The sequence below is a fragment of the Hyperolius riggenbachi genome, chromosome 5 (genome assembly GCF_040937935.1).
Source record: "Hyperolius riggenbachi isolate aHypRig1 chromosome 5, aHypRig1.pri, whole genome shotgun sequence".
Classification (NCBI taxonomy): domain Eukaryota; kingdom Metazoa; phylum Chordata; class Amphibia; order Anura; family Hyperoliidae; genus Hyperolius; species Hyperolius riggenbachi.
Genome location: NC_090650.1, coordinates 253,957,702 through 253,971,754, shown reverse-complemented (window position 1 = coordinate 253,971,754; position 14,053 = coordinate 253,957,702). Strand labels below are relative to the sequence as shown.

Genomic DNA, 14,053 nt, shown 5'->3' with positions numbered 1-14,053 from the left:
ATGCGGATTCACATAGTTATAGTGGAGAAATAGCCTTAAGCTACGTACACACATGCAACAACGATCGTTCGTTGTGAATGACGAACAAACATTTAATTGACGAAAGAACGACCTGAGTAAAGTTAGTTTTTAAAGGTGTGTAACGATCTGATCGCTAGAACGAACGTTACATCACTTAAAGCAACTACTGCGCTTGCACATAAAAAATGAAACGTTCCATGGAGAAATAGCGAAATGCGCATGTCAAGCCTAGTACGAACAACCGTTTCCACCAATGTACTACTTTTGCAAACGATCGTCGTCGGAAAAAAATCCGCCAAGATAGGTCATTCTTTTAACGATCTAGCTCGTCCGTCGTTAGACTTAATGGTCGTTGGCTGCTTTTTTTAAACGATCGTCGTTTGAAATGATCGGGGAACGATCGTTTCAAACGACTATAGTCGCATGTGTGTACGCACCTTTAGACTTATAGTGCATGGCCACTATGATGACAAAACATTCCTAAGGTGATTCTCCCCCCCTCCCCCCCACTAGAACGACAACATTTCCCCTTAACATTATAACTACACTAATGATAAAATGCAGCACTTCTACATCACTAATTTTCTATCCTGTAAACACATCCCTGACATATATGTGAAATCTATAGATTTTGTAACCAACCACATGTATTATTCTAGAGGTACAGAACATTCATGATAATGCACCGCTAGGTCATTTGCTTACACAATGGTTTTCCCGATGTGCTTGAAAGCTTTCTCTACAAACTCACGAACACTGTGGACCTCCCCAGTAGATATCACAAAGTCCTCAGGCTCATCTGTTTGCAGCATCAGCCACATAGCCTGCAAAGAAAATAAACACAGCCAAATGAGCAGGACCTGCTTGCTTTATTGTTTACAATGCACACAATGCATTCAACAAGTCTGCGGGGTATGGCATGAATGACAGTACATTAACATTGCACTTAATATATGTGAGGCCTTAAAAAGGAAATAGTGGTGTTGCACATGTTTAATATGATGTAACTGTGAAAGGCCTTGAATAGGCCTCAAACTAGTGTTACATTACTATACAGTTACAGTAAAGAAAGCTTCACGTTTTTCTCAGTCATGGAGATTATGTGTTCTCTTTCACAAACGTTGCATATATTAAATATTAGAATGCGACATACTACAACATGATTAGTCTAGGCCAGTTAATTTGCACGTGCTGGAAAGACACAGCGATCCCAGTGGGATAACATACAGCAAAACAATAGAGGCCTTGATAGTGTTTACCAACATATTAAACTGTAATAGGAAAAATGTTAAATACAGTATGTTTTGAAAAACCTTTTAGTAACACCAAGCGCATGCATTTTAGTTTCACTTTCAGACAAAGAAGAAAATGTAATGGACTACATCACATGAAGCTGAAGCATATATGAATTTCTCCTCACAGTAAATAATGGCTTCTTCAGGTAGCATAGGTTGATTTATGATAGTTTTATGAATATGTAATGTAAGCTGCTTTGCTGCCTTAGCAATGTGAATTCTATTACAATAACTATTTAACATGCTATTAATGTGCCTCTGTAGCATAATCATACGTATGGAAGAAAATGTCATCTATTGCATGCCTGAGTTTAATACTTGTGGTTTCTTTGAAGAAATCTGATATGGGTTTTAAAGCCAGAGTCTAAAGTGACTTCAACCCCATCTTGAACGCTGTCTGGTATGGATATTATAGGTCACATTTATGAACACTGGCATTTGTAGAACTTCTTCCCATTTCTATGAAGGTGATAAAATGGCTATACATATGAAGTCAGCTCTTATTAGAAAAAGAATATAAGTATATCATACACAAAATATATTTAAAGTATTCCTTTCACATAGTTAAGGGTCCTTTCATACGGACTCTGTTGCGTCCCATCACAATGGACAATATAATTGCATTCCAACCCAATGCAATTATATCTTTATGGTACGCGTGTAGGGTGCAGCACGTGTCCCGTCAGAACACCACAGGGTGCTGTGCGTTTTCAGTGGCAGTGACGCATACTTTCATTGTGCTGTATGGTGCACTGTAGTCGCACGGTGCGACTTTTCTGCCGTCATGTTTGACAATTCTCATTTTAAATTGCCTTTTGCCTTCCTTGCCTTGTCTTAAAATAAGTATTTTTTGTTGAAAAAATTCCAACTTTGAAAAAAATAAATAAAAAAAGTAAAAAATAAAATAAGAACCACAATTTCCACAAACATCCAAACCTGGAAAAAAAATGAACACCAGTTTAGTTCTGCTGAGTCGGCAGGAGTCCTTTGCAGTAAAGCATGTTCACTGAATGACAGTCACAGAACTAAACCACTTTGAAGCACCTTATCATGAGCACACATATTCCTGTCACACTATCTAAATATTTCACTAGGTTGATTGCGTTTACCTAATGACAAGAGTACTTTTATATGGTTTTCAAAAATATGCATATCATACGCAGCAACTGAATATACATCTCTCATAGAATCCTTCAGAAACTTTTTTTTTTTTTTTTTTAAACATCTTTATACATCACTCCTAAAAAGGCTAGCAGCGTTCATTTCTGAACAACCTTTTCCTTACGCAAATTAATAATACGACAGTTCAGGTAGGATTGCCCCCCCCCACCCCCCCCCCCCCCACAGTTTTTTGAAATATTACACTCTGAAAAACGATTGTTCACTGAAAATTGTACTTTCACCCCTCCCCCCACCAAATAAATTAAGTATTACATTTTTTTTATGGATCATCATCTATGCCTGAAGGAATTTAATTATCTTTATTAAATACAGGAGCTATAGACCTGCTGAAACGGCAATGAAAGAGGAATAAATGCACTCTTCACAGGGATGGAAAGGGGTTTTTGTGATCTTTTCAAAATGTTTAACCTCCCTGGCGGTAAGCCAGACAGTGTCAGGCTAGCTGCCACAGGGGATCACATCGCCCCGGGAGGATTTTTAAAAAAAATAAAATTTGTTTCATATTGTTAAGCTAGCACTAGGCTAGCTAACTATGTGGCCCAAGTCCATCCGGTCCCCTCCAATCGCCCCCGGTATACGAATCCCGCGATGGCGCAGCCTCCCAAACAGCACCCGCCTTCGCTATGGGGAGGATCGGGATGTCGCATGTCCGATTGTCACCATAGCAACGAGTGAAACTAATCGGGAAGCTGCGGCTCTTGCGGGATTGCGGACGGGTAAATATAGCCAGCGGCGATGGGGGGGGGGGGGAAGGGGGTCAGAGAGGCGTCGGGGGGATTTGGGTCACATAGCTAGCCTAGTGCTAGCGAACATAAAAAAAAACCGTATTTAAAAAAAAATCCCTCCCGCGGACGCAGCCACTGAAACTGCGTACCGCCAGGGAGGTTAAGGCCTGTCTCCACTTATCAGATTTCTGCATGAGTTGTCTGACAGTCTTGCATTGCTGTCAATTGTTTTTCTGCATGTGAAAAATGTATTCAAATGTGAAATAGCCTATTGATTAACAGTTGCAGATTTCCAGTGTAGAAAACGCACAAAAATAAAATAAATGAGTGGAGACCAGCCCTTACAGATGTAAAAAAAAAGTACTAATAAACCAGTGGCTATGAAATGATGTAACTTGGTGAATTATCCTATTTGATAAATTGTAGTTTTCTCCTTTAACTCTTTGGGGATTGTGCGTAGTTAAAGTGTACCCGAGGCGATGTGACATAAGACAAGACAAATGTGTATGTACGGTGCAAAACATTAGTAATCAGGCTGTTTGCTTGTTTTATTTTTCTGCCTGAAAGTTCATTTCTAGGTATGGAAGTGTCAACTTCTGTCTTATCAGTACTTTGTCGGGAATATAGTAAACATCACTGATAAGCAAATTACAGCCATAAATTTTTTCCTGGCAGAATACAACTTGAGGGCAGAGGGAGATAAAATACATGAACTATTCCCCTTTTTCCAACTCTGATACACTTAATAGGCTGCCACTGATTAGAGAGAGTAAAAGATTCAGCCCACTTTGTAAATTTTTAAATACAGTATAATAAAAATCCCTGGGGTACTTGAAGTCATTTCTAGGAGTAGGAGGATAAATATTTTTGCTCATTTCATCTATATTTTCACCTCGGGTTCACTTCAAAGCAACACAGTGCTTTGATGCAAATTTATCTACACTAGCTTTTAATTTCCAGTATGTGCTATGAGACTATTAAACTGAAATGTAATAAATTCAGACAGAATTAAACGGGGTATTGATTTTAACACTGAAATATTCTTTTAAATGATATAAGATTGATTAGGAATTGTTTTTACCATTAAATACCACATAGCTAATCACACTCTCGATGCACATAGCAATCAGATATAATCACGTAACAAAAGACTGTCAATCCTGATATTTATTTTGGAAAGTTACATGATCGCTCAGAAACAAGCCAAGCTACAGTTCTAGCTGATCCCGGAAACGTTGTTTGGCATGTAATTCAAAGAAAGATCACTGCAATGATACAACAGTCCACTCTTGACAGTTGAAGTGCAACTTCAGCCTTCACATTTTTCTTATTTTATTTCTGACAGCAAGGGGAACTGTTAAACCTCTGTCAAATTTGTATTGCTGTGAGGTGTCCCAGGTAGAGGCACAAAATAGTGGCAGGCAGGACCGCAGCAGTGCTGGTGTAGAGATTGCAGGTCAACAGAAAAAAAACATGTCTACATGTCTTAAAACATGCCCCCGAGAGGTCTACTGTCAGGTAGGATAGCAACTAATTTATTACAAATTGAACGGCTAATCTATTCCATGGACGGCATCTCAGTGCTCTAAATAGACTCCAAAACGGCACACTAGGACCCTTGCTTGGGTTTTTGGGTACAGCGCTTGCTTAGCCTACCGCCTCCACTCACACAACTTTACTAAACCCTATTTGGTGGCTTGGACAGCGGTCCCTGCTGGGCCTCTGCACCCCCTGCCAGCGATGAGCTGTCATTATGTAAATAGATCATCCATTAGTTCTGTGACAAACCAGCTGCTATCCTACCTGACAGACTATTCTGCAGAGGAAATACATAGCTGGTGCTTGTCAACTGGGTAAAAAGCAAGAACCGATACTACTACTATGGCATCATTAGTTGTGAAATATGCTAATAAATTATAGTAAACTGTCCAAGCAATCCTGTTTACTACCGCTTCCAGAATGATAAAACCAGAAAAACATTACAGCCAAATTGGGGCCCTGGGCAAGGCAGCAGCTTAGGTTTTCTCTGCTCTCCGCATGGTCTTTTTGGAGAGATGAAATGGGAGTAGAGTTTAGATGGCAGCCAGGCTTCTTGACACGCACCAAGGCCAGGGTATGACCTAAGCTGCCTTGTGGGAGACCAGTCTCTGTAACCACTTTCTTATTCCATCTTTGTAACCCCTTGCATGACAAGTATGCCATGAGATGGTGCAGATTTACTGTCCAATCAGCAGGCAAATGGCATGGGAAATGAAAAACAGGAAAAAAAAGGAAATAAGAGCTAGATGATTAGAAAAATGGGATGGGCAGAACATCAAAAACTTAAAGTGAACCAAGCACCGTTTTTAGCACCCACGGCATCTCTATAGCCAGGGGCCGACTGGCCAGGGGGGGGGGGGGGGGGGAGGGGGCAATCTCCCCCCAGGCCACCTTTCATTCAGTGATTAAGGGCAGGTCTGGTGTATTCAGGTCTGTTGTAAGGCAATGTGAAACACTAGGCTAGCTGATAAAAGTGCAACTGGAGGGCAGGCAAGTTGGTAAATTTACACAGCATGATGCAGAGCTTGCCTGGAGGGTCTGTGGGCAAAAATCTGTCTGGTCTCTCCTCTATGTTATAATGACTGCATGTGTGGATAAGGTGTTAAACAAGTCGAAAAGTTTTTGACAGTCCCTAGACTCCAGGAGAGCTGCTTTCTGACTTGTGTGAGAAACTGGCAGGGATAGGAGTCAAATTACAGGCAAGTAGCCTCTGTGTGATGTGGGACTGCAATTCTAATAAGCTCTCTGCTCCATTTCAGTCTCTCTCCACTCCTCCTCTCTCTGGGCTAGTGCACGCCAAAATCACAATACCAATCGCTAGCAATTTATTAGTGTGATTTTGTGAAGCGATTTTCAGTGTGATTTTTGAATGAAATCGCTCCAAAAAATGCTTCATGCAGTGTGTTTGCGATTTTGAAAAAAATCACAACGCTGCTGTGAGAACACCCTCATAGGGTAACATTAGCCAATTGCTTTTCAAATCACTGTCGATTTGAAAAACGCTCAGACGCACTCTTGGTGGGCACCAGCTCTCCCTCATTTACCTTTGTTTCCCCCCTTCCCCCCCCCGTGCTGGGTGTCTGTGTCTTCTGGTCATACAGGAAAGCTAAGTAAGGCTGCTTTCACAGTGGGACGCTAGACTTCCACTTTACAGCAGCCCGTAACGCAGAACAACCCACAGCAATGAAAAATCAATGGGCTGTTCACAGTGCACATGTTGCGTTGGAGTATAACGCTACACGTTAATTAGCTGCGTTAGACTGTTTGCATATGCTCAGTAATTTTTTTATTTATATGCGCGGTTTTCGTTCTATCAGTATGGAACGAAAACGGCGCACCAAGAGACTCATAACGCGGCTCTTTATAACGTCCAACTTCAACCCCACCATGCGTTGCGTTAGGGGCACATTGTGCTACCTTAACGTAGCCCCAAACGCAACGTCCCAATGTGAAAGCAGCCTAAAAGTGCAATCCTGGTGAGGGAGTGAGAACTGTTATGGAAGGAGGGATACCGAAACTTTGGAAATTAGCATTAAAGAGGCAGGGATCATGGCGCTCCATGTGACTACTGGCATATACGACATGGGGTGCGTGTTTGATGTCATTTGGGCTGGGGCTGCCATAATGGGTCTTTAGTTTGTGTTTCCCCCAGGCCAAAAGGTCCCAGTCCTCCCGTCTATAGTACATTAATAATGCATGCCAACAATACGTCTCGTTATTTAAAAAAAAAAAAAAAAAAACTTCAATTTTACCCTTTATTTTTATATTTAAAGTTTAGCACAGGATTTATTAGCCTACTTTCAGCAGGCCTGCCTGTCCGTCCCATCCTCACAGATTTTAGGCAGCTAAGGATGTAATTGTTTTACTGCACTTATTAAAAGAAGTTAACAATACCTTTTCATCAACAGAGGGGGTGGGTAATTAGGCCAACTTCTTTAAAGAGCTTATCTAGAGGGTGAACATACAGTGGAATGCAAACGTTCGGGCAACCTTGTTAACCACTTGAGGACCTAGGGCTTTCTACCCCTTAAGGACCGGCCACTTTTTTTCCATTCAGACCACTGCAGCTTTCACGGTTTATTGCTCGCTCATACAACCTACCACCTAAATAAATTTTGGCTCCTTTTCTTGTCACTAATACAGCTTTCTTTTGGGGCTATTTGATTGCTCCTGCGATTTTTACTTTTTATTATATTCATCAAAAAAGACATTAATTTTGGCAAAAAAATGATTTTAACTTTCTATGCTGACATTTTTCAAATAAAGTAAAATTTCTGTATACATGCAGCGCGAAAAATGTGGACAAACATGTTTTTGATTAAAAAAAACCCATTCAGTGTATATTTATTGGTTTGGGTAAAAGTTATAGCGTTTACAAACTATGGTGCAAAAAGTGAATTTTCCCATTTTCAAGCATCTCTGACTTTTCTGACCCCCTGTCATGTTTCATGAGGGGCTAGAATTCCAGGATAGTATAAATACCCCCCAAATGACCCCATTTTGCAAAGAAGACATCCCAAAGTATTCACTGAGAGGCATAGTGAGTTCATAGAAGATATTATTTTTTGTCACAAGTAAGCGGAAAATGACACTTTGTGAGAAAAAAAAAAAAAAAAAAGTTTCCATTTCTTCTAACTTGCGACAAAAAAAAATGAAATCTGCCACGGACTCACCATGCCCCTCTCTGAATACCTTGAAGGGTCTACTTTTCAAAATGGGATCATTTGTGGGGTGTGTTTACTGTCCTGACATTTTGGGGGGTGCTAAATTGTAAGCACCCCTGTAAAGCCTAAAGGTGCTCATTGGACTTTGGACCCCTTAGCGCAGTTAGGCTGCAAAAAAGTGCCACACATGTGGTATTGCCGTACTCAGGAGAAGTAGTATAATGTGTTTTGGGGTGTATTTTTACACATACCCATGCTGGGTGGGAGAAATATCTCTGTAAATGACAATTTGTTAATTTTTTTTCCACACAATTGTCCATTTACAGAGATATTTCTCCCACTCAGCATGGGTATGTGTAAAAATACACCACAAAACACATTATACTACTTCTCCTGAGTACGGCGATACCACATGTGTGGCACTTTTTTGCACCCTAACTGCGCTAAAGGGCCCAAAGTCCAATGAGTACCTTTAGGATTTCACAGGTCATTTTGAGAAATTTCGTTTCAAGACTACTCCTCACGGTTTAGGGCCCCTAAAATGCCAGGGCAGTATAGGAACCCCACAAATGACCCCATTTTAGAAAGAAGACACCCCAAGGTATTCCGTTAGTAGTATGGCGAGTTCATAGAAGATTTTATTTTTTGTCACAAGTTAGCGGAAAATGACACTTTGTGAAAAAACACAATTAAAATCAATTTCCGCTAACTTTTGACAAAAAATAAAATCTTCTATGAACTCACCATACTCCTAACGGAATACCTTGGGGTGTCTTCTTTCTAAAATGGGGTCATTTGTGGGGTTCCTATACTGCCCTGGCATTTTAGGGGCCCTAAACCGTGAGGAGTAGTCTTGAAACGAAATTTCTCAAAATGACCTGTGAAATCCTAAAGGTACTCATTGGACTTTGGGCCCTTTAGCGCAGTTAGGGTGCAAAAAAGTGCCACACATGTGGTATCGCCATACTCGGGAGAAGTAGTACAATGTGTTTTGAGGTGTATTTTTACACATACCCATGCTGGGTGGGAGAAATACCTCTGTAAATGGACAATTGTGTGTAAAAAAATCAAAAGATTGTCATTTACAGAGGTATTTCTCCCACCCAGCATGGGTATGTGTAAAAATACACCCCAAAACACATTGTACTACTTCTCCCGAGTACGGCGATACCACATGTGTGGCACTTTTTTGCACCCTAACTGCACTAAGGGGCATAAAGTCCAATGAGTACCTTTAGGATTTCACAGGTCATTTTTGTTTCAAGACTACTCCTCACGGTTTAGGGCCCCTAAAATGCCAGGGCAGTATAGGAACCCCACTAATGACCCCATTTTAGAAAGAAGACACCCCAAGGTATTCCGTTAGGAGTATGGTGAGTTCATAGAAGTTTTTATTTTTTTGTCACAAGTTAGCGGAAATTGATTTTAATATTTTTTTTTCACAAAGTGTCATTTTCCGCTAACTTGTGACAAAAAATAAAATCTTCTATGAACTCACCATACTCCGTACGGAATACCTTTGGGTGTCTTCTTTCTAGAATGGGGTCATTTGTGGGGTTCCTATACTGCCCTGGCATTTTAGGGGCCCTAAACCGTGAGGAGTAGTCTTGAAACCAAATGTCGCAAAATGACCTGTGAAATCCTAAAGGTACTCATTGGACTTTGGGCCCCTTAGCGTACTTAGGGTGTAAAAAAGTGCCACACATGTGGTACCGCTGTACTCAGGAGAAGTAGTATAATGCGTTTTGGGGTGTATTTTTACACATACCCATGCTAAGTGGGAGAAATATCTCTGTAAATGACAAATGTTTGATTTTTTTACACACAATTGTCCATTTACATAGAAATTTCTCCCACCCAGCATGGGTATGTGTAAAAATACACCCCAAAACACATTATACTACTTTTCCTGAGTACGGCGGTACCACATGTGACACTTTTTTGCAGCCTAGGTGCGCTAAGGGGCCCAACGTCCTATTCACAGGTCATTTTGAAGCATTTGTTTTCTAGACTACTCCTCGCGGTTTAGGGCCCCTAAAATGCCAGGGCAGTATAGGAACCCCACAAGTGACCCCATTTTAGAAAGAAGACACCCCAAGGTATTCCGTTAGGTGTATGGCGAGTTCATAGAAGATTTTATTTTTTGTCACAAGTTAGTGAAAAATGACACTTTGTGAAAAAAAACCAATAAAAATTAATTTCCGCTAACTTTTGACAAAAAATAAAATCTTCTATGAACTCGTCATACACCTAACAGAATACCTTGGGGTGTCTTTTTTTTCTAAAATGGGGTCACTTGTGGGGTTCCTATACCGCCCTGGCATTTTACAGGCCCAAAACCGTGAGTAGTCTGGAAACCAAATGTCTCAAAATGACTGTTCAGGGGTATAAGCATCTGCAAATTTTGATGACAGGTGGTCTATGAGGGGGCGAATTTTGTGGAACCGGTCATAAGCAGGGTGGCCTTTTAGATGACAGGTTGTATTGGGCCTGATCTGATGGATAGGAGTGCTAGGGGGGTGACAGGAGGTGATTGATGGGTGTCTCAGGGGGTGGTTAGAGGGGAAAATAGATGCAATCAATGCACTGGGGAGGTGATCGGAAGGGGGTCTGAGGGGGATCTGAGGGTTTGGCCGAGTGATCAGGAGCCCACACGGGGCAAATTAGGGCCTGATCTGATGGGTAGGTGTGCTAGGGGGTGACAGGAGGTGATTGATGGGTGTCTCAAGGTGTGATTAGAGGGGGGAATAGATGCAAGCAATGCACTGGCGAGGTGATCAGGGCTGGGGTCTGAGGGCATTCTGAGGGTGTGGGCGGGTGATTGAGTGCCCTAGGGGCAGATAGGGGTCTAATCTGATAGGTAGCAGTGACAGGGGGTGATTGATGGGTAATTAGTGGGTGTTTAGGGTAGAGAATAGATGGAAACACTGCGCTTGGGTGGTGATCTGATGTCGGATCTGCGGGCGATCTATTGGTGTGGGTGGGTGATCAGTTTGCCCGCAAGGGGCAGGTTAGGGGCTGATTGATGGGTGGCAGTGACAGCGGGTGATTGATGGGTGGCAGTGACAGGGGGTGATTGATGGGTGGCAGTGACAGGGGGTGATTGATGGGTGATTGACAGGTAATCAGTGGGTTATTACAGGGGAGAACAGATGTAAATATTGCACTGGCAAATTGATAAGGGGGGGTCTGAGGGCAATCTGAGCGTGTAGGCGGGCGATTGGGTGCCCGCAAGGGGCAGATTAGGGTCTGATCTGATGGGTAACAGTGACAGGTGGTGATAGGGGGTGATTGATGGGTAATTAGTGGGTGTTTAGAGGAGAGAATAGATGGAAACACTGCGCTTGGGTGGTGATCTGATGTCGGATCTGCGGGCGATCTATTGGTGTGGGTGGGTGATCAGTTTGCCCGCAAGGGGCAGGTTAGGGGCTGATTGTTGGGTGGCAGTGACAGGGGGTGATTGATGGGTGATAGGTGATTGGCAGGTGATTGACAGGTGATCAGTGGGTTATTACAGGGAAGGACAGATGTAAATATTGCACTGGCGAATTGATAAGGGGGGGTCTGAGGGCAATCTGAGCGTGTAGGCGGGCGATTGGGTGCCCGCAAGGGGCAGATTAGGGTCTGATCTGATGGGTAACAGTGACAGGTGGTGATAGGGGGTGATTGATGGGTGATTGATGGGTAATTAGTGGGTGTTTAGAGGAGAGAATAGATGGAAACACTGCGCTTGGGTGGTGATCTGATGTCGGATCTGCGGGCGATCTATTGGTGTGGGTGGGTGATCAGATTGCCCGCAAGGGGCAGGTTAGGGGCTGATTGTTGGGTGGCAGTGACAGGGGGTGATTGATGGGTGATAGGTGATTGGCAGGTGATTGACAGGTGATCAGTGGGTTATTACAGGGAAGGACAGATGTAATTAATGCACTGGCGAATTGATAAGGGGGGGGGGGGTCAGAGGGCAATCTGAGCGTGTGGGCGGGTGATTGGGTGCCCGCAAGGGGCAGATTAGGGTCTGATCTGATAGGTAAAAGTGACAGGTGGTGATGGGGGGTGATTGATGGGTGATTGATGGGTAATTAGTGGGTGTTTAGAGAAGATAACAGATGTAAACGATACATTTGGGAGGTAATCTGACGGCGGGTTTGCGGGCGATCTAATGGTGTGGGTGGGTGATCAGATTGCCCGCAAGGGGCAGGTTAGGGGCTGATTGATGGGTGGCAGTGACAGGGGGTGACAGGGGGTGATTGATGGGTGGCAGTGACAGGGGGTGACAGGGGGTGATTGATGGGTGATAGGTGATTGGCAGGTGATTGACAGGTGATCAGTGGGTTATTACAGGGAAGAACAGATGTAATTAATGCACTGGCGAATTGATAAGAGGGGGTCTGAGGGCAATCTGAGCGTGTAGGCGGGTGATTGGGTGCCCGCAAGGGGCAGATTAGGGTCTGATCTGATAGGTAACAGTGACAGGTGGTGATAGGGGGTGATTGATGGGTAATTAGTGGGTGTTTAGAGGAGAGAATAGATGTAAACAATGGATTTGGGAGGTGATCTGATGTTGGATCTGTGGGCGATCTATTAGTGTGGGGGGGTGATCAGATTGCCCGCAAGGGGCAGGTTAGGGGCTGATTGATGGGTGGCAGTGACAGGGGGTGATTGACGGGTGATTGACAGGTGATCGGGGGATAGATGCATACAGTAAACAGGGGGTGGTGGTCTGGGGGGGGGGGGTCTGGGGAGAATCTGAGGGGTGGGGGGTGATCAGGAGGGGGCAGGGAGCAGGGGGGGGGATAAAAAAAAATAGCGTTGACAGATAGTGACAGGGAGTGATTGATGGGTGATTAGGGGGGTGATTGGGTGCAAACAGGGGTCTGGGGGGTGGGCAGGGGGGGGTCTGATGGGTGCTGTGGGCGATCTGGGGCAGGGGGGGGAGAAATCAGTGTGCTTGGGTGCAGACTAGGGTGGCAGCAGCCTGCCCTGGTGGTCCCTCGGACACTGGGATCACCAGGGCAGGAGGCAGCCTGTATAATACACTTTGTAAACATTACAAAGTGTATTATACACTTTGTATGCGGCGATCGCGGGGTTAACATCCCGCCGGCGCTTCCGTATAGCCGGCGGGATGTTGCGGCGAGCGAGCGGTGACAGGCGCCGGCGGAGGATCGCGTCACGGATGACGCAATCGCTCCGCCCATGCCCTTAAATGGACCGCCGCCTCTGTGGGTGAGCCGGTCCTTAAGGGCTCCACTTCCCGGCCGCCCCTGTGCGTTAGGCGGTCGGGAAGTGGTTAATGGCCATGATTTTCCTGTATAAATCGTTGGTTGTTACGATAAAAAATGTCAGTTAAATCTAAACGGAGGCCTCGGAGTACCCCAGATTAGCTCACATTATCGAGCAGCAACCATCACCCAGCTAACTAGACTAATACAAACGAGACACCCCCTTGTGGGCTTTCTTAGAGATACCTGACAGTGCGCCCCTACTTCCAAGCACCCTCCTTTGGCTACCACAAAAAAATGAGACCTCCCTCAGTCCTCCTATGCAACATAGCCTCCAAGTCTGGGACTCTGTTCAATACTCAGCTAAATTTCTATCTCCTTACCTCCTATTACTACCACTTACTAATAACCCCCTTTTTGTCCCGGGACAAGACAATCTGGCAGCCTTTAGGTGATGGAATAAAATAGACCTTAATAGAGTCACACATTTTCTTACCCCCAGAGGGGTCTACTTTTGTCCTGCTATTCAGGAAAACTTTCAGGCCCTTGCTAGAGAGTTCTTTAGCTACCTGCAGATTAAACATTGGATACAATCCCTAATCCTCAATAAAGACCCCCCATATCACACCGTACGAAAATATATGCCTTCAGCGCCCCAACGCTAAAGGGTTAAGCTCCACTCTCTGTTCTTTAACCCACCCTGACCACACCCACACACATGCGTACCTCACTAGATGGGAGGCAGACTTACCAGGCAATAAGGATAGAGAGGACTGGCTAAATATCTGGAGCAGAATACCCAGCTGCTCTTTTAATCTACATACAATTGAAGCAATTTACAAGGTGGTACTTAGTCCCTGCAAGAATAGCCAAGGTGTTCCCCTTCGCAAACCCTTTCTGCTTTC

At 43.9% G+C, this 14,053-nt stretch overlaps 1 protein-coding gene across 1 annotated transcript in view; it reads right to left on the bottom strand.

Moving 5' to 3' along the window:
* Positions 1–14,053, bottom strand: part of GMDS (GDP-mannose 4,6-dehydratase) — an 863,777-nt gene that overhangs the window by 172,603 nt on the left and 677,121 nt on the right. Inside the window, exon 9 of the mRNA XM_068234599.1 lies at positions 727–845. Within this exon, the coding sequence (XP_068090700.1) occupies positions 727–845 (119 nt within the window). The remainder of the gene's footprint in view (positions 1–726; positions 846–14,053) is intronic.